The sequence below is a fragment of the Camellia sinensis genome, chromosome 3 (genome assembly GCF_055761805.1).
Source record: "Camellia sinensis isolate YWXY chromosome 3, ASM5576180v1, whole genome shotgun sequence".
Taxonomy (NCBI): Eukaryota; Viridiplantae; Streptophyta; class Magnoliopsida; order Ericales; family Theaceae; genus Camellia; species Camellia sinensis.
Window position 1 is genome coordinate 31,930,730 of NC_138963.1, and position 22,278 is coordinate 31,953,007.

Consider the following 22,278-nt stretch of genomic DNA (forward strand, 5'->3'; position numbering starts at 1 on the left):
GACAAAGTCAATAAGATTTTTTTACGAAAAATGATTATTAAGTTGGTTGAGAGAGATTAACACACCAAATTAATCAAATTTATAATTTTTGTCTCTAAAAGTATGACACATATCACTCATTTACATATTTTTTATAAAATAATGCTAACAATTGTAATAAATTAGACCAAATTAAGATAATAAAAAATTCAGAATTAAAATCAAACCAATTAAAATTACAGGATGTAAATGACACCAGTACTAAAATATAAAAACTACGGATGTAATTTACCCAAACTGTTCTGTGTATGGGATTGCCAAACTAAACTACTTTTAACACTGATAGCATCAGATAAAGAACACAATATGCATATTTATACATCAAACAACTACAGTTTTTAAGTAGCAGCTATAAGTTTCTATCTAGTTCTTTGCTTATTACTAGTAGATCCTGTCTTTGGTATCAGAGCTAGTTTTGTTATGGCTATTGTAGCGTAAACACTTATCAGGGTAGTAAGGCCTCTGTTGTGAATGATTATCATGCTTTATTTAATGTTTAAAACTATATTTTGTGAACAGCATCAAAACCTTCATATTCACTCATGGGATAGCAGGTTCGACAAAGTTTTTCTTTCTTGTCCTTCTGCTTCTGTCTTGGCTGTTGCTGAGGATGCTGAGGAGGATAGGATGATTCAGCATCAGTATCAGTTTCCGGCGGTTGTGGTTTCGATTTTCTTCTTCTCCTTTCACCACCTTCCGTTCGTCGGTGATACTCTGCATAACGGGTGTCTGGATGTCGGGTACTGGCTTGTTCCAGAGTTTCCTTGAAAACATGTGGTTGTTCTTCAAAGAATAACAGTGTTTCTTGCCGATTACGAGATTCATTCTGAATAGATTGAGTGTCATCGTCAGACTGCATTACTTCATTATCATTGGAATCATAATGAACTGGATCTGCACGTTGAGCGGCGACATAATCTCCGAATCGTAAGCTGAAATTTCCTCCTGGCAAATTTCGAGAGACAGCAGTTGTTGGCTGTTGAGGATGTATCCTTCTGGTTGGTGGCCTTATGATCCAATTGCGACCTCGTAAAATGTCAGTGGGGACTTGTTCTCCTGGTATGGCTTTGACTCCTCGGGATGTTAGGAATTCAGTAACCCCTTGAATTTCATATGCAAATCCAACGTTTGGAGTGTTGGATAATCGTCCGACTAATCCCCGAGTTATCAATAGGTTGGCTTCTCCTCCTCGCCAATTTTCGTATCCCCTTGTCTGAATCACAATCTGCACATGATTGTAGAAATCGCCAATAGTCATCATAGTATTGGGAACTATGTAGACCATCTGTATCCCTCGTGTAAGATCAACCTCCATAGATGCGAAGGTCGCTTGATCTCCTGTCCATCTTGTGTCCCGTAGAACTAGAACAGCAAGGTTCCCTTGTTCTATCCGATGTAAGACTTGAAGTCGGATTTGAACTACACCGAGATTGATAAGCCACAGCTAACCCTACGAACAGACTGCCAAGCTATAATTAGCTTTTTCAACAAAACAGTGGACCACAAACCGTCACGGTCTAGATGGATAGCATTTACCGGCACGGACTGTGAATTCCTCCTGATTGTGATTAAAAAGGAGTACCTTAACTTCTCCTCTATAATCAGGATCTATTACCCCTGCGCCGACATCTATTCCATGGATTAGAGCAAGCCCAGACCTTGGGGCAATGCGGCCATAAAGACCACAAGGCGAATCGTAAGCTGAAATTTCCTCCTGGCAAATTTCGAGAGACAGCAGTTGTTGGCTGTTGAGGATGTATCCTTCTGGTTGGTGGCCTTATGATCCAATTGCGACCTCGTAAAATGTCAGTGGGGACTTGTTCTCCTGGTATGGCTTTGACTCCTCGGGATGTTAGGAATTCAGTAACCCCTTGAATTTCATATGCAAATCCAACGTTTGGAGTGTTGGATAATCGTCCGACTAATCCCCGAGTTATCAATAGGTTGGCTTCTCCTCCTCGCCAATTTTCGTATCCCCTTGTCTGAATCACAATCTGCACATGATTGTAGAAATCGCCAATAGTCATCATAGTATTGGGAACTATGTAGACCATCTGTATCCCTCGTGTAAGATCAACCTCCATAGATGTCAAGAAGCTTCCGCTCTCTGTAATAAATTTCTGTAAGTTTCTATCTAGTTCTTTGCTTATTACTAGTAGATCCTGTCTTTGGTATCAGAGCTAGTTTTGTTATGGCTATTGTAGCGTAAACACTTATCAGGGTAGTAAGGCCTCTGTTGTGAATGATTATCATGCTTTATTTAATGTTTAAAACTATATTTTGTTATTAGTATCCTGCCAGGGCAAAGGTAATCGTATATTAACCAAGGCAAAGGCTGTTAAAGTTTTCAAAATTATAAAAAGGTATAGCATGATTTCTGTATTTAAGTTTCTAAAGGCAGTATAATCCTTGAAGTTAAGATTTAAGTAAAAGACACAGGCCCTATATCTGGCAGAGAGGAGTAAGTCCAGTGAACTCCTGTGGTGAACAAGAACTTTAACTGGTAAGGACTACTTGGACCTTGAAATTTAAATATAGTCTATAGCGCTTCCTTTTGGTAAATTGATAATCCAGACAGCTCAGACTAGTTAATATATTCTTACTCAGACCAGTAGAAATGCTATGACAAATATATGGGAACAAAACATTAGAGAATGGTATGAAAAATCTGAGACTTCACGCCTGAACTACCTTGATCTTGCCTCAACTGAAAAGCCATCTACTAAAGAACTAGCTCATAATATTGCTGTAATTTACGATCGAGTCTGTCTCTCAAGCAAAGTTAATTTGAAAGAATTTAGAAGTCAGCAAATTCAAATTCAGTCCTTGGAAACCTCAATTCAGCAGCTTGACGCAAAGGTAGAAAAACTTGAAAAAGGAATTAATTCCTTAACTCAGGTTTTCCTTGAAAGCAAGTCGTGGAACAAGGAAGAGCAACAGTTAAGATCAATTGAAGGAATTCTTCAACAGCTCAAAAGAGCACTTGTTGAATGAGTCAAAACGATTTGGTGTATCTGGAAGCCCTCAAAGCATCTGAGACAACAGAAGCACCAGGAATCGGCTTAACAACTTCCTCTGACAAGTTGTCTATACCATCAGGAGTAAAAACCCTGATTCGACAAAATAATACCATAATTGAACTCTGTTTAAGATTGTCAAAACAGGTTGAAGCACTTGAAGGAAGAATCCGAGCTTTGGAAGCCCAGAAGTCTCCAGCACTATCAACCGACGATCTTGTTGCAAAAATCGCAAAACTTTCACTCGGACCAAAGGAGAAGCCAAAGGAAGGAAAAGGACTTCTCAGAGTTCATAGGGATCCAAACAAGTTGTTGCAGGAGGAGCTTGACAAACTCAGGCTTAAAAACTCGTGATGGCCTCAACATCCAGGACAAGGACGGTGACCCTGCCACGAGTTACAAACCAACCACGGCCAACAACAGCAACACCTGGAGCACCACTATTCGAGGATCAGATCAGAGAATATCGTCAGGACCAGCGACGAAATTATGTTTTGCGAAGAAATGCCAGAAATGCACTTCAACGGATAAGAGGGCGTCCTTCTACATCAAATACCTTGGAGCAACAGATCTCTCCAGAGGTACAATTGCAATTATCTATGGCGGAACGAGCAAATATAGCACCAGCTGAGGTGTTGTATAGGACTAGACGAGATGATGCTCATCATCGAGTTTATGTTCATCGATCTGAGGAAGCCATACTTTGCGTAGGAGAAACGCAGATTGAAAGGCCCTTCATCCAGGAAGAAAGTTATGAAGAATTACGAAGGAGCCATATGCAGTACATCCATCTCGGTGTAGTTCAAATCCGACTTCAAGTCTTACATCGGATAGAACAAGGGAACCTTGCTGTTCTAGTTCTACGGGACACAAGATGGACAGGAGATCAAGCGACCTTTGCATCTATGGAGGTTGATCTTACACGAGGGATACAGATGGTCTACATAGTTCCCAATACTATGATGACTATTGGCGATTTCTACAATCATGTGCAGATTGTGATTCAGACAAGGGGATACGAAAATTGGCGAGGAGGAGAAGCCAACCTATTGATAACTCGGGGATTAGTCGGACGATTATCCAACACTCCAAACGTTGGATTTGCATATGAAATTCAAGGGGTTACTGAATTCCTAACATCCCGAGGAGTCAAAGCCATACCAGGAGAACAAGTCCCCACTGACATTTTACGAGGTCGCAATTGGATCATAAGGCCACCAACCAGAAGGATACATCCTCAACAGCCAACAACTGCTGTCTCTCGAAATTTGCCAGGAGGAAATTTCAGCTTACGATTCGGAGATTATGTCGCCGCTCAACGTGCAGATCCAGTTCATTATGATTCCAATGATAATGAAGTAATGCAGTCTGACGATGACACTCAATCTATTCAGAATGAATCTCGTAATCGGCAAGAAACACTGTTATTCTTTGAAGAACAACCACATGTTTTCAAGGAAACTCTGGAACAAGCCAGTACCCGACATCCAGACACCCGTTATGCAGAGTATCACCGACGAACGGAAGGTGGTGAAAGGAGAAGAAGAAAATCGAAACCACAACCGCCGGAAACTGATACTGATGCTGAATCATCCTATCCTCCTCAGCATCCTCAGCAACAGCCAAGACAGAAGCAGAAGGACAAGAAAGAAAAACTTATCCCATGAGTGAATATGAAGGTTTTGATGCTGTTCAATTCATCAAAATGTTGCCACAAGCTACCAGGCCATCTCGAGCAACTGATGGAGCCGTTGGCTATGATCTTACATCAATTGCCATGTATGTCATCCCAGCCCAAGGAAGAACATAAATCTCTACTGGTATAGCCATGGAGATACCTTGTGGTCTTTATGGCCGCATTGCCCCAAGGTCTGGGCTTGCTCTAATCCAAGGAATAGATGTCGGCGCAGGGGTAATAGATCCTGATTATAGAGGAGAAGTTAAGGTACTCCTTTTTAATCACAATCAGGAGGAATTCACAGTCCGTGCCGGTGACAGAATTGCTCAAATAATCTTTGAGAAGGTCTCCTTGCCAAGGATGGTGGAGAAAGATGGTCGTAATCTATGTGACGTCAGGCACGATGACAGGAATGAAGCTCGCTACTGGAGGGGCACTGAAGGATTTGGAAGCACTGGAAAAGCTGCCCTAGAGTACAGAGATGAAGATTCAGATGATTCTTTGGAGTATCATGATCCTTTGGGATATCAACATGAAGAAGAAGAATCTGACTCCACTCTCAACATAATCGCCATGATGGAGGAAATAGAGGAAGAAGCAGAGACAGAATACCCGCAGATCGCAAAGTTAAAAGCTTTGATTGAAAAACGGCAACAGCAGCAGTCTCAACAGCAGCAGCCTCATTATCTTCTATCCTCATCATCAGCGGTAACCTCTCATTATAATCCTCCGCAGGATTCTATGATGGGTCCCCCAGGTTATCCACCAGCAACGGGACATGGCCCTTCAATTAATATTCCTGAAAGACCTTCTTATACAGGAATACGATCAAATTTCAGACGCGGAACCAACAATGAGATGTGGAATTTACCATCCGCAATGCATCACACAGGAGCTATGTTTGTCATCCCACAAGCTCTTGGCAAATTTGACGATGCCTTCATGAGATGGGAATCGATCACAAGGTCGTATGTTGCTTCTCAAGGGTTTACAGACGTAAGAGATAAACTCCTGTTCATGGAGAATCTCCTTGGTGAAACAGAGAAGTTAATTTGGACGCAATGGCGAATGAGATATGCAGATGAATATGCTAATCTTGTAGCCATAGGCGATGGGAATGAAGGTACACAGAACATCATCTCTCAGATGAGAACTGTGTTTACTCTAGAAGACCCCTACCAAGGTTCAACCCTGATGCAAGAGGAAGCTTATCGAGATCTCGAACGACTTTCATGCAGGGATGTAAAAGATATCATTAAGTTCTTAAATGATTATCTACATCTTGCAACAAAGTCAGGACGATTATTTATTGGGGAAGAGTTGTCCTCTAAGCTTTGGTCAAAAATGCCAGGTGACCTTGGAGAAAGAATCAAGAAGGGATTTGCAGAACGACATGGAGCAAACACAATAGGAGTCGTTCCAAGAATTCTTTATGCCTACAAGTACCTGGAAGCTGAATGTAAAAATGCAGCGTTCCAAAAATCACTTCGAAACCTGGACTTTTGCAGGGAGATCCCTATCCCTGGATACTACAAGGAGCCAGAAAAGAAATTTGGTATTCGAAAAGCCACTACTTACAAAGGGAAGCCACATAGTTCTCATGTCAGAATTGACAAGAGAAAGTATTTGCAGAAATCTAAGCATTGTAAATGCTACTTATGTGGAGAAGAAGGACATTATGCTCGAGATTGCACAAAGGAGAAGAAAAATGTCAAGAGAGTGGCTATGTTTGAAAATCTGGGCATCCCTGAAGACTATGATGTCATGTCTGTTCAACCAGGAGACGATGACTCAGATGCAATCTACTCAGTATCAGAAGGATTTGACGATACTGAACAAATTGGTGGAGGCCTTGTGGAAACAATTTATATGCTGCGAGAAGCAGATCAATATTATTGGCTTGGAAAGGAAGGAGGGTACAGGGCACAGGTCAAAGTTTCCCCGGAAATCTATCATTGCAACCATGAATGGGACCAACAGAACCCATTACCGGAGGACAGAAGGCCAGAATGTACCACATGCAAAAGAGATTTAACTTCCTATTCAAAGGCCTTTTGCAACAAATGTAATGCTTTAACATGCTCATTATGTGCTAAGCATTATTTCAATCTCACGACGTTCATCACCCGAAAAGCTCCGATTCCCTATAATCAGAAGCCTTTACTTCAGGAGCAGCAAGAATACATCAGATGGTGTGAAGCTGAGATGAAACGCCTGCGGGAAGAGGCAATTCAATATAAGACAGAGCTCGAAGAACTCAAATTGGTAATGCAGCTTCAAGAGGATGAACGAGATCTTAAGAAAAAGGGGAAATATAAAGAGGAAGAGCTTCATGATCTGGAAACTGAAGCACTGGAGCATGAAACTCATGTTAGATTTGAAGGAACTTCAGAAACAGCTCTTGCCCTCGAAGAAATACTAGCTGGAGGGGAGTTGAAAGAGAAGAAGAAGAATATGCTCTACAACATCACAGTGGAATTAGAAATTCCAGGTGTACCAAAAACCTCTCTCAATGCAATTCTAGACACAGGAGCAACAACATGTGTCGTAGATTCTGAATCTGTTCCAGCTGATGCCTTGGAGGAAAACTCATACACTGTTGAATTCAATGGTCTAAATTCAAAGTCTAAGGCGAACAAGAAGCTGAAAAGTGGGAAGATGTACATAGGGGATAATTGGTTCAGAATCCCTTATACATACAGTTTTCCTTTCTGCCTTGGAGGACGCATTCAAATGATCATCGGATGTAATTTTATCCGAGCAATGTATGGAGGAGTCAGAATTGAAGGTGACAATGTTACATTCTACAAGAATGTAATAACAATCCAGACTCGACAGGCAGTGAACCTCCTAGAAGGACTTGAAGAAGAAGAAGACTTTTCGATGGACCATTATTATGATCCCTCAACTGAGTGGATATTTCATTCCGAAAAGATCAACCCTGGTTTTGAGCAGAAATTCTCAGCAACAATGATGAAGCTCAAAAATCATGGAATCATAGGTGATGATCCTATGAAATACTGGTCCCGAAATCAGATCACTTGTAAACTTGATCTGAAAAATCCAGATTTTACAATCAATGACCGACCAATGAAGCATGTCACCCCGTCAATGAAGGAAAGCTTTTCAAAGCATATTGAACAGCTTTTGCAACTCAAGGTGATAAGAACAAGTAAAAGTCGGCATCGGACAACGGCGTTCATTGTAAACTCTGGCACTTATATTGATCCTGTCACAAAGGAAGAAAGACGTGGCAAAGAACGTATGGTGTGTAATTACAAGCGATTAAATGACAATACACACAAGGATCAATATAGTCTACCTGGGATTAATACTATTATGGCAAAAATTGGCCATAGTAATATTTATTCCAAGTTTGACCTCAAAAGTGGTTTTCACCAGGTTGCCATGCACCCTGACTCCATTGAATGGACCGCATTCTGGACACCACTTGGATTATATGAATGGCTGGTTATGCCATTCGGCCTGAAGAACGCTCCTGCAGTTTTCCAGAGAAAGATGGATCTATGTTTTAAAGGGACTGAAGATTTTATTGCAGTCTACATTGACGACATTCTTGTCTTCTCTCCAGATGAGCGATCCCACTCAAAGCATATCCAGACTATGCTTGAAATCTGCAGAACGAATGGGCTTATCCTTAGCCCAACAAAGATGAAGATTGGAGCAGTTCAAATTGATTTCCTTGGATCAACAATTGGGCAAGGGGAAATAAAGTTACAACCTCACATTGTGACAAAGGTGGCCCAATTTCCTGATGAAACTCTCACAAATAATAAGGGCCTACGCTCTTGGTTGGGCCTGCTAAATTATGCCAGGCAATATGTCAAAGATTTGGGCCGAATGCTCAGCCCATTATACTCAAAAGTAAGCCCAAATGGTGAGAAAAGGCTTAATGCTCAGGATTGGAATTTGATCCATAAGATTAAGGAGAAAATCCAGAAACTGCCAAATTTATCTATTCCTCCAATGAAATGTGTCATCATCCTTGAAACCGATGGATGCATGGAAGGATGGGGAGGAATCTGCAAATGGAAGCCAGCTGTGAATGATCCTCGATCAACTGAAAGGATTTGTGCCTATGCAAGTGGGAAATTCAATCCCATCAAATCAACAATTGATGCGGAGATATATGCTTGCATGAATTCCTTGGAAGCTTTCAAGATATATTATCTTGATAAGCCACAGCTAACCCTACGAACAGACTGCCAAGCTATAATTAGCTTTTTCAACAAAACAGTGGACCACAAACCGTCACGGTCTAGATGGATAGCATTTACAGACTACATTACTGGTCTAGGCATAGAAGTATCTTTAGAACACATAAATGGTTCTGATAATACTCTTGCTGATGCTCTCTCCAGACTTGTTTATCCATTGTTTTCTTGCACAGAATGGCCAACAGAGGTGGAGCCGGACGATATGGAGGTGCTAATCGGCCTGCAGCAGTTAGAAGAACTTATCCAGCCCTTCAGAGACATGAACGGATCATCCTCTCACAGACAGAGCCATCAAGTCGCTGGATTGATCCTCAATTTCATCCCATTGCTGTACGATACCAATCTCTTCTGCAGCAAATTGAAGATAGGTTCACTTACGACTCAGGAATCCCCCTCGATGAAATGGCAGAAATTCAGGTCAGTCTCGCCGAAGAAGAAGATAATGCCATTGAACAGGCAAGAACAGCAATTCAACAGTTACGCAAGATCCAGCAGCTTAAGCTTGAAGCCATCGCCAGAGCCGCTTGCAGTGACAACCAATACTCTGACCAACTGCCAGAAGTACACCAGCAGACCTGTGAACTAAATGAAATTGATGGAGAATTATTTGATCTCGTCATGCTGATGAGAAGGTTTCGTTACTGATAAGATCAACAGGTGGATCTTATTCCATGCTTATCTCTTTGGAAGAACGTGGTGGGCATGGTTCAGTCTAAATGTCAGTGTCAATAGTGTCGATCAGTAGTGTCGGTCAGTATTATTCCACTTTAATCAATACTCAGGCATCTGAGAAAAACTGTGGGAATAATATCAGTTTGTCGTATTATAGATATTTTGCAATAATGTGCCTGAATTATGAATCTGTCATAATCTGGCTCGTCTATCAATGTAATTGTGTGAACCAGAGTTATGAACCTGTCATATCCTGGTAGTCAAGTTGTGTCAGTGGAGAATCATCAGGACACCAATAATGCGTCGATGAGGCTAACAGTGTACTCGGCATTATTGCATGCATCCTTGATATTTTCTCTATAAATAGGTTCCTAAGCTTATAGTTTCAAGCATCAAGACAAGTTCCAAAAACTACACTTGAAACTTGAAATCGAGTCTTATAATTGAGTCTTGTAATCAAAGTTCAAGAAGCTTCCGCTACACCGAGATGGATGTACTGCATATGGCTCCTTCGTAATTCTTCATAACTTTCTTCCTGGATGAAGGGCCTTTCAATCTGCGTTTCTCCTACGCAAAGTATGGCTTCCTCAGATCGATGAACATAAACTCGATGATGAGCATCATCTCGTCTAGTCCTATACAACACCTCAGCTGGTGCTATATTTGCTCGTTCCGCCATAGATAATTGCAATTGTACCAAAGAACTAGATAGAAACTTACAGAAATTTATTACAGAGAGCGGAAGCTTCTTGAACTTTGATTACAAGACTCAATTATAAGACTCGATTTCAAGTTTCAAGTGTAGTTTTTGGAACTTGTCTTGATGCTTGAAACTATAAGCTTAGGAACCTATTTATAGAGAAAATATCAAGGATGCATGCAATAATGCCGAGTACACTGTTAGCCTCATCGACGCATTATTGGTGTCCTGATGATTCTCCACTGACACAACTTGACTACCAGGATATGACAGGTTCATAACTCTGGTTCACACAATTACATTGATAGACGAGCCAGATTATGACAGATTCATAATTCAGGCACATTATTGCAAAATATCTATAATACGACAAACTGATATTATTCCCACAGTTTTTCTCAGATGCCTGAGTATTGATTAAAGTGGAATAATACTGACCGACACTACTGATCGACACTATTGACACTGACATTTAGACTGAACCATGCCCACCACGTTCTTCCAAAGAGATAAGCATGGAATAAGATCCACCTGTTGATCTTATCAGTAACGAAACCTTCTCATCAACATGACGAGATCAAATAATTCTCCATCAATTTCATTTAGTTCACAGGTCTGCTGGTGTACTTCTGGCAGTTGGTCAGAGTATTGGTTGTCACTGCAAGCGGCTCTGGCGATGGCTTCAAGCTTAAGCTGCTGGATCTTGCGTAACTGTTGAATTGCTGTTCTTGCCTGTTCAATGGCATTATCTTCTTCTTCGGCGAGACTGACCTGAATTTCTGCCATTTCATCGAGGGGGATTCCTGAGTCGTAAGTGAACCTATCTTCAATTTGCTGCAGAAGAGATTGGTATCGTACAGCAATGGGATGAAATTGAGGATCAATCCAGCGACTTGATGGCTCTGTCTGTGAGAGGATGATCCGTTCATGTCTCTGAAGGGCTGGATAAGTTCTTCTAACTGCTGCAGGCCGATTAGCACCTCCATATCGTCCGGCTCCACCTCTGTTGGCCATTCTGTGCAAGAAAACAATGGATAAACAAGTCTGGAGAGAGCATCAGCAAGAGTATTATCAGAACCATTTATGTGTTCTAAAGATACTTCTATGCCTAGACCAGTAATGTAGTCTGTAAATGCTATCCATCTAGACCGTGACGGTTTGTGGTCCACTGTTTTGTTGAAAAAGCTAATTATAGCTTGGCAGTCTGTTCGTAGGGTTAGCTGTGGCTTATCAAGATAATATATCTTGAAAGCTTCCAAGGAATTCATGCAAGCATATATCTCCGCATCAATTGTTGATTTGATGGGATTGAATTTCCCACTTGCATAGGCACAAATCCTTTCAGTTGATCGAGGATCATTCACAGCTGGCTTCCATTTGCAGATTCCTCCCCATCCTTCCATGCATCCATCGGTTTCAAGGATGATGACACATTTCATTGGAGGAATAGATAAATTTGGCAGTTTCTGGATTTTCTCCTTAATCTTATGGATCAAATTCCAATCCTGAGCATTAAGCCTTTTCTCACCATTTGGGCTTACTTTTGAGTATAATGGGCTGAGCATTCGGCCCAAATCTTTGACATATTGCCTGGCATAATTTAGCAGGCCCAACCAAGAGCGTAGGCCCTTATTATTTGTGAGAGTTTCATCAGGAAATTGGGCCACCTTTGTCACAATGTGAGGTTGTAACTTTATTTCCCCTTGCCCAATTGTTGATCCAAGGAAATCAATTTGAACTGCTCCAATCTTCATCTTTGTTGGGCTAAGGATAAGCCCATTCGTTCTGCAGATTTCAAGCATAGTCTGGATATGCTTTGAGTGGGATCGCTCATCTGGAGAGAAGACAAGAATGTCGTCAATGTAGACTGCAATAAAATCTTCAGTCCCTTTAAAACATAGATCCATCTTTCTCTGGAAAACTGCAGGAGCGTTCTTCAGGCCGAATGGCATAACCAGCCATTCATATAATCCAAGTGGTGTCCAGAATGCGGTCCATTCAATGGAGTCAGGGTGCATGGCAACCTGGTGAAAACCACTTTTGAGGTCAAACTTGGAATAAATATTACTATGGCCAATTTTTGCCATAATAGTATTAATCCCAGGTAGACTATATTGATCCTTGTGTGTATTGTCATTTAATCGCTTGTAATTACACACCATACGTTCTTTGCCACGTCTTTCTTCCTTTGTGACAGGATCAATATAAGTGCCAGAGTTTACAATGAACGCCGTTGTCCGATGCCGACTTTTACTTGTTCTTATCACCTTGAGTTGCAAAAGCTGTTCAATATGCTTTGAAAAGCTTTCCTTCATTGACGGGGTGACATGCTTCATTGGTCGGTCATTGATTGTAAAATCTGGATTTTTCAGATCAAGTTTACAAGTGATCTGATTTCGGGACCAGTATTTCATAGGATCATCACCTATGATTCCATGATTTTTGAGCTTCATCATTGTTGCTGAGAATTTCTGCTCAAAACCAGGGTTGATCTTTTCGGAATGAAATATCCACTCAGTTGAGGGATCATAATAATGGTCCATCGAAAAGTCTTCTTCTTCTTCAAGTCCTTCTAGGAGGTTCACTGCCTGTCGAGTCTGGATTGTTATTACATTCTTGTAGAATGTAACATTGTCACCTTCAATTCTGACTCCTCCATACATTGCTCGGATAAAATTACATCCGATGATCATTTGAATGCGTCCTCCAAGGCAGAAAGGAAAACTGTATGTATAAGGGATTCTGAACCAATTATCCCCTATGTACATCTTCCCACTTTTCAGCTTCTTGTTCGCCTTAGACTTTGAATTTAGACCATTGAATTCAACAGTGTATGAGTTTTCCTCCAAGGCATCAGCTGGAACAGATTCAGAATCTACGACACATGTTGTTGCTCCTGTGTCTAGAATTGCATTGAGAGAGGTTTTTGGTACACCTGGAATTTCTAATTCCACTGTGATGTTGTAGAGCATATTCTTCTTCTTCTCTTTCAACTCCCCTCCAGCTAGTATTTCTTCGAGGGCAAGAGCTGTTTCTGAAGTTCCTTCAAATCTAACATGAGTTTCATGCTCCAGTGCTTCAGTTTCCAGATCATGAAGCTCCTCCTCTTTATATTTCCCCTTTTTCTTAAGATCTCGTTCATCCTCTTGAAGCTGCATTACCAATTTGAGTTCTTCGAGCTCTGTCTTATATTGAATTGCCTCTTCCCGCAGGCGTTTCATCTCAGCTTCACACCATCTGATGTATTCTTGCTGCTCCTGAAGTAAAGGCTTCTGATTATAGGGAATCGGAGCTTTTCGGGTGATGAACGTCGTGAGATTGAAATAATGCTTAGCACATAATGAGCATGTTAAAGCATTACATTTGTTGCAAAAGGCCTTTGAATAGGAAGTTAAATCTCTTTTGCATGTGGTACATTCTGGCCTTCTGTCCTCCGGTAATGGGTTCTGTTGGTCCCATTCATGGTTGCAATGATAGATTTCCGGGGAAACTTTGACCTGTGCCCTGTACCCTCCTTCCTTTCCAAGCCAATAATATTGATCTGCTTCTCGCAGCATATAAATTGTTTCCACAAGGCCTCCACCAATTTGTTCAGTATCGTCAAATCCTTCTGATACTGAGTAGATTGCATCTGAGTCATCGTCTCCTGGTTGAACAGACATGACATCATAGTCTTCAGGGATGCCCAGATTTTCAAACATAGCCACTCTCTTGACATTTTTCTTCTCCTTTGTGCAATCTCGAGCATAATGTCCTTCTTCTCCACATAAGTAGCATTTACAATGCTTAGATTTCTGCAAATACTTTCTCTTGTCAATTCTGACATGAGAACTATGTGGCTTCCCTTTGTAAGTAGTGGCTTTTCGAATACCAAATTTCTTTTCTGGCTCCTTGTAGTATCCAGGGATAGGGATCTCCCTGCAAAAGTCCAGGTTTCGAAGTGATTTTTGGAACGCTGCATTTTTACATTCAGCTTCCAGGTACTTGTAGGCATAAAGAATTCTTGGAACGACTCCTATTGTGTTTGCTCCATGTCGTTCTGCAAATCCCTTCTTGATTCTTTCTCCAAGGTCACCTGGCATTTTTGACCAAAGCTTAGAGGACAACTCTTCCCCAATAAATAATCGTCCTGACTTTGTTGCAAGATGTAGATAATCATTTAAGAACTTAATGATATCTTTTACATCCCTGCATGAAAGTCGTTCGAGATCTCGATAAGCTTCCTCTTGCATCAGGGTTGAACCTTGGTAGGGGTCTTCTAGAGTAAACACAGTTCTCATCTGAGAGATGATGTTCTGTGTACCTTCATTCTCATCGCCTATGGCTACAAGATTAGCATATTCATCTGCATATCTCATTCGCCATTGCGTCCAAATTAACTTCTCTGTTTCACCAAGGAGATTCTCCATGAACAGGAGTTTATCTCTTACGTCTGTAAACCCTTGAGAAGCAACATACGACCTTGTGATCGATTCCCATCTCATGAAGGCATCGTCAAATTTGCCAAGAGCTTGTGGGATGACAAACATAGCTCCTGTGTGATGCATTGCGGATGGTAAATTCCACATCTCATTGTTGGTTCCGCGTCTGAAATTTGATCGTATTCCTGTATAAGAAGGTCTTTCAGGAATATTAATTGAAGGGCCATGTCCCGTTGCTGGTGGATAACCTGGGGGACCCATCATAGAATCCTGCGGAGGATTATAATGAGAGGTTACCGCTGATGATGAGGATAGAAGATAATGAGGCTGCTGCTGTTGAGACTGCTGCTGTTGCCGTTTTTCAATCAAAGCTTTTAACTTTGCGATCTGCGGGTATTCTGTCTCTGCTTCTTCCTCTATTTCCTCCATCATGGCGATTATGTTGAGAGTGGAGTCAGATTCTTCTTCTTCATGTTGATATCCCAAAGGATCATGATACTCCAAAGAATCATCTGAATCTTCATCTCTGTACTCTAGGGCAGCTTTTCCAGTGCTTCCAAATCCTTCAGTGCCCCTCCAGTAGCGAGCTTCATTCCTGTCATCGTGCCTGACGTCACATAGATTACGACCATCTTTCTCCACCATCCTTGGCAAGGAGACCTTCTCAAAGATTATTTGAGCAATTCAAAATTATAAAAAGGTATAGCATGATTTCTGTATTTAAGTTTCTAAAGGCAGTATAATCCTTGAAGTTAAGATTTAAGTAAAAGACACAGGCCCTATATCTGGCAGAGAGGAGTAAGTCCAGTGAACTCCTGTGGTGAACAAGAACTTTAACTGGTAAGGACTACTTGGACCTTGAAATTTAAATATAGTCTATAGCGCTTCCTTTTGGTAAATTGATAATCCAGACAGCTCAGACTAGTTAATATATTCTTACTCAGACCAGTAGAAATGCTATGACAAATATATGGGAACAAAACATTAGAGAATGGTATGAAAAATCTGAGACTTCACGCCTGAACTACCTTGATCTTGCCTCAACTGAAAAGCCATCTACTAAAGAACTAGCTCATAATATTGCTGTAATTTACGATCGAGTCTGTCTCTCAAGCAAAGTTAATTTGAAAGAATTTAGAAGTCAACAAATTCAAATTCAGTCCTTGGAAACCTCAATTCAGCAGCTTGACGCAAAGGTAGAAAAACTTGAAAAAGGAATTAATTCCTTAACTCAGGTTTTCCTTGAAAGCAAGTCGTGGAACAAGGAAGAGCAACAGTTAAGATCAATTGAAGGAATTCTTCAACAGCTCAAAAGAGCACTTGTTGAATGAGTCAAAACGATTTGGTGTATCTGGAAGCCCTCAAAGCATCTGAGACAACAGAAGCACCAGGAATCGGCTTAACAACTTCCTCTGACAAGTTGTCTATACCATCAGGAGTACTGTCACCGGCACGGACTGTGAATTCCTCCTGATTGTGATTAAAAAGGAGTACCTTAACTTCTCCTCTATAATCAGGATCTATTACCCCTGCGCCGACATCTATTCCATGGATTAGAGCAAGCCCAGACCTTGGGGCAATGCGGCCATAAAGACCACAAGGTATCTCCATGGCTATACCAGTAGAGATTAATGTTCTTCCTTGGGCTGAGATGACATACATGGCAATTGATGTAAGATCATAGCCAACGGCTCCATCAGTTGCTCGAGATGGCCTGGTAGCTTGTGGCAACATTTTGATGAATTGAACAGCATCAAAACCATGTAACTTAGGCATTTTGACTCCGATCACTTGCATTTTCATTACAAAAGAAACTTAAATTATTGGGATACAAGAACATAAACTCCTTCAAACTTGATTGATTGATCACTCAAATAACCTTAAAATGATCGATTTGGATCCTTCCAACATTGTTCTTTGTGAAATTACTACGCCTTCGGGCAGCAGAAAACTTTCCCCAGTTGTATGGTCTGTATTTGGGAGGGTTTCGATCGTTTATTAGCTCCTCCAGAGGCTCAACCATGGTGTAATGTGCTGGGTAGAAGAAGAACACAATCGAAATCCTTTCCTTTTCAGAGTTCACCATTGCCCTGTGCACCACACTCTCGTACTTGTCATTGCTCCAAACCTGTACAAAACATTCTTTTTTTTTAGACATGAAATGAACATACGTTGGGCTAACCATATAAAACGAATCAAGATCCTCACCTTAAATTGTCTCCTTCACTTCTTACTTGTAAGGTTATTAGGCCTATTTTTTGGCCCAATTTCAATGTCTGAATCACTTATATTTTAAGATTTATTAAGTATATTATACCTGTAAAAAATTAAATTGATCGGATATCAAAAAGTATGTGTTTGGAAAACTTAAAATTTTTTAAAAAATAGTTTTTAGTTTGATATTTCAAACATATAGTTTCTGATATCCGATCAACTTAATTTTTTACAAATATGATATACTTAATAAATCTTAAAATGTAAACGGTTCAGATCATCGAAATTACGCCCAAAAGTGAACCTAATAACTATGCAAGTAGGGAATGAAGGAGACAACTCAAGGAGAGGATCTTGATTTTATACATACGAATCAGGATCCCCTCCTTGCCTACCCTCCTTGACTTTCTACTTGCTGGGTAATTGGGCCCACTTTTAGGCCTAATTTCGATAATTCGAACCGTTCACATTTTAAAATTTGTTAAGTATATTATACTTGTAAAAAATCAAATTGATCGGATATCAAAAAGTATGTGTTTAAAAAACTATTTATTAAATTTTTTTAAAAATAGCTTTTAATTCGATGATCCGAACACATACTTTTTTATATCAGATCAATTTGATTTTTTACAGGTATGATATAATCAACAAATCTTAAAATATAAACGGTTCGAATTATAAAAATTATACCTAAAAGTAGACTCAATAATCCTGCAAATAAAAAGTCAAGAAAGAAAGTTAAGGAGGGGATCTTGACTCTATATATACACCCTTCAATACATGTTTTAAGAGGTAATTTCTAATAGAAAAGAGCAACTCATGTGTCCAAAAATTATTGACTGTCCAAGCATAGTCACTTTTTTTTTACAGTCATATCATATTTCGTCTATTGTACTTTTAATAAGATTTTAAAGTAAGAGTGTTAGTATCTATAAAATTATTTGTAGGACAAATTAAAGTGATAGTCTTTATATTTTGGCATTTATATCAATTTGATTTTTATAATTTTGATTGACTTAATTTTAATTTTAACTTTAAATATATAATTTTGTTTCAATTTGATCCAATTGATTATAAATTTTAGTGTTTTTTCACAAATAAAATAAAAAAAATGCGGACATAAACGACATGTGTTATGCTTTTTTATAGATAAAATTGTAAACTTATTCAATTTAGTGAGCTAATCTCAATCAACTCAGTGATTATTTTCTTTCAAAAATCTTAATCGGCGTTATCAATTGGACTAAAATTGACATAAAATCTAAAATTAAGAGTCAAAATTGAACTAATTGAAATGACAGAAACTAAAATGATACAAAAAAAAAAAAAAATGCAGGACTACTAATATAATTTTCCCTTATTCTTAATTTTTGGTGCCATCTCAAATATAGCATCTATAAAAATAAAATAATTTAAAAAAAAATATGATTTAAGTATGTTTTGGCGGTTTAGTTTGGTTACCTGAAAAATGTCGCAAATGATAACTAAATAGGCATGAGGGTTGGGTTTGACAGGAACCCACTTTCCATCCCATTTTCGCTTCACTTGCAATCCTCCAACATCATCTTGAGCCAAGATGGATAAGGCTCCGGAATCAGTGTGCTGGCCAACACCAAGAACTTGACCAGGGTGGTTAGGGCAAGGTGGGTAGTGGTTGAACCTAACAATGCTGGTTTGGTCTTTGAAGAAGTGATTCAACCTTTGTCTTGGCAATCCTAAGCTTAGAGACAAGAGTTCCAACAATTGGTAACCCAGCTTTTCGATTTCTTTAGCATATTCCTCACATACCTCCCTGCAAGTTGAAGCAATATATAGCAGCGTAACATATATGGAAAATTACAAAAGAAGGTAAATGAGGCCAAGCTTATTTCTGATCTAAAATTTACCCAAAAAATTGATAAATGATTCAAATTCAATTATGAAATAGCAAGACTTACATCTTAGATAAATGGTCCAAAAACCTTAATGGACCATTTACTTCCCTATAACGTGGCTTCTTCAAAACCATTAACACCTTATTGAATTAAAGGGACTTGGATCCAAAGTCAATTTAAAAGATTATATTATCCCTACATGGTTCTTCAAAACCATTAACATCTTATTGAATTAAGAGCAATGGTAGAGGGCCCAAATTCTGTGGCTCAAATGGCCAAAACGACGTCGTTTTGAGTAAAAAACAACATCAAAATGGCCAAAACGACGTCGTTTTGACCATTTGAGCCACATTTGAGCCACAGAATTAGGGCCCCCAAACATTTTTCTTGAATTAAAGGGACTTGGATCAAAGTCAATTTAAAAGATTATATTAACCCTACATGGTTATCTATCAACTGTCCACACCTATCTATCTACATATTATTCATCTTTCCACCTATATGTCGACATGTCATCTCATATTTATTTACATGTCACCTATCTGTTTTTACTTGTCCATATCACTACCACCATCAAAAGCTGCCAGTGGTGGCGACTTTTCCAATTATTTTTTTGGTAACTTTTCTGGCACCAACAACTTTTCCGGTGGTGATTTGGCAGCAGTTCAGTGGTGGTCCAACGCCATCTAACGGTAGTGAAGTAAAAAAAAAAAAAAAAATTAAAAATATTTCAAAACAATAATTTATAACAATTTTGTTAATCATATCATTATCTTTAAAAAAAAAATTAATAATTGGACCTAATTTCATATCACAAAGAAACATACTTATAAATAAACCCTTGAATTTGTTCCCCCAAAAAAAAATATATATATAAACCCTTGAATTAATTTTTAAAACAAAATCAAAAAATTAAAGGTAAAATTATAAGAACCAAATTGATAATGCCAAAATATTTACTAAGCCTAAAATTGATAATTTTACCTAAATTGAGTAGGAAATTGGGGCCACTGATTAACCGACTCCCTCAGTTCCAAGTCATGGGGATCAGGGGAAGCTGGAAAGAGAGTGGGATTTTGGACTGTGAAATCAAACACCTCTTTCCAGTCCCTCACATTCATCGTAATCTCCGAATCATGGTACCCCAATGGATTCCTCTCGTACCTCCACACTTTCTTCTTCTCTTCTTTCGGCTGATCAAAGAACTGCCTCGACGCCGACTCGATTGCTCGGCTCTGCTCGACCGGCACGCCGTGGTTGATGACTTGGAAGCAACCCCAGGTCTCACAGGCTTCGGTTATCTCGGCTGCTAGGCTTGCAATGGAGTCGGCTGAAGAAAAGTTGTTTGGAGAGTTTAGCAGAGACAGGTCTATCAATGGAATGTTGTTGTCTTTGGTTGTTATCGCTTTGCTCTCTTCCATGGCAAAATTAACTAACAAAACAGATGCATATGCGAATTGCCCGACGAAATATCATTTTATCCCAAAATTTGACGCATTTTTTAATTTTTTTTTTTTTGTCGGCAAAATAAATCTTTAATGATGAAATCAAACAGAAAAGATGGAGAAGAGGAGCTCAAAGCTAGATGAAACTCAAAGCTCTGGTTGGTGAGAAACCAACAAAAGGAAAAAAAGAAGAAAAAACAAAAGACAACATCAGAAACCACCAAAACAGAAGAAAAAACAAATAAATCTTTAATTTGACGCATTTTTTAATTTAACTTTCAGATTTAAATTAATATTAATTTTACATCTAAATTTTTAAAATTTTGATTAATTTAACCTTTATCATCACATTTCGTTTATAATTGAACGAAATATGCTGACGTGATATCAAAATTTATTTAAAATTTCATTTTATCGCCCAAATTATACCTTAAAAATTAATTTGCTCTCCAAATATAAAAAATTAAATTTTAAATAATATATATTTTGCAAAAAAATATAAAAATCCTCATTTAGAATTATCTTGAGATTATGAAGTATGAATATTTCGACAAACATGTCGTACCCATACTAAATATACCGGGTGCACAAAACACGTATTCAAATTTTTCTTTCTTAATTTTTGACGTACCTAAACATATCTAGTATATACCCAAATCATGCCATATCTCAATTGAAATAATATTTTCTTTTACTACAAAGATAAAATTCCTTTTACTAGACTTCTTTCATTTTCAGTTTTGTGCTTAGTATGGTTTTAAAATTAAGTTATGTTTGTATATTATTTAATATACTGATATTTAACTTTGGTTTATCTTATACCTGTACTTTTGGCATTAAATGTCAATTATATGTTGAATTTAACAAATTAAAAACAAATATTATTAAAAACAAATATTCAAAATTAAAAACAAATATTTTTTAACAACCATATTAAGCCATACTCATAACTTACTTTTTTATTTTTATTTTACTGTGTTGACGTGCCCATATTGTACAAATACTAGTACGTATACCCATATCTGTGCTTCATAGGTCTCAAATTATTTTGAGTTGATTATGGAGAAACTTTTTGAGCTAAAAATTTCTTAACGACTCTATATGTGTGTGCGTGCGCAATTGTAACTAAATTTATTACCAAAAATAATTTCAATAAAATTGATCGACTAATAGTAATTTCAAATTTGAGTGGAAAGAAATTTTCAAAATTTGGTAAGTATTCCGTAGGGGTACGGCATGTTTGCCAATGCACTCATGCTTCATAATCTCAAGATAATTCTAAATGAGGGTTTATATATATATATTTTTTTGCAAAGTATATATTATTTAAATTTTAATTTTTTCTTTATTAAGATAAAAAAAATTATTTATTAAATATTTAAATTTATTTTTTTTTATATTTGGGGGGTAAATTGATTTTTAAGGTATGATGTGGGGGGTAAAATGAAATTCTAAATGAATTTTAGTGCCATGTCAGTACATTCCGTCCAATTATAGATGAATATGATGACAGCGGCCAAATTGATCAAAATTTTAAAAGTTTGGATATAAAATTGATATTAATCAAAGTCTGGAGGTCAAATTGAAAAATATGTGAAAGTTTGAGGGGCAAAATGATATTTTCTCGAATTTCCCTCTACAATCATGATAAACTGCCCTTCATCCCTCATCTCTACATATCTCTCTATACTCTTTTCGGATCCGTACAAATGATCTAAATTGTTTGCCTCGTAGATTCCGTAATGAAAGTCATTCATGCGAAAAATTAATTTTATCAGACAACTATAAATCTAGAACAAATCGGATTTTATTTTATAAAATAAATAGTTAGAATTCCCTAATAATTCTGATACTTCTAGTGATAGTGAAATTAATCATTTAGCAGATTTACAATCAACACGAAGTAAAAAATTTTGATTTAATATATCATCTTGAAATTTAATAATACATAAAACAGTAGATAATTTCTTGTTTAATAGT

General features: G+C 38.4%; 1 protein-coding gene across 5 annotated transcripts in view; it reads right to left on the reverse strand.

Moving 5' to 3' along the window:
- Window positions 1-20,539, reverse strand: part of LOC114295822 (protein LATERAL BRANCHING OXIDOREDUCTASE 1) — a 40,263-nt gene extending 19,724 nt beyond the window's left edge. For 2 of the 5 annotated variants that reach the window (XM_082919460.1, XM_082919461.1), the window contains exons 1-3: window positions 19,838-20,539; window positions 18,441-18,771; window positions 16,645-16,893 (exon numbers count right to left, since the gene is read on the reverse strand). In XM_082919460.1, the coding sequence (XP_082775586.1) occupies window positions 16,645-16,893; window positions 18,441-18,771; window positions 19,838-20,274 (1,017 nt within the window). In that variant the 5' untranslated portion in view covers window positions 20,275-20,539. Of the gene's footprint in view, window positions 1-16,540; window positions 16,894-18,440; window positions 18,772-19,837 lie in introns of those variants that run through there. The other 3 variants (XM_082919459.1, XM_028240121.2, XM_028240122.2) reach the window with 2 other exon arrangements.
- Between the last annotated feature and the right edge of the window lie 1,739 nt (window positions 20,540-22,278).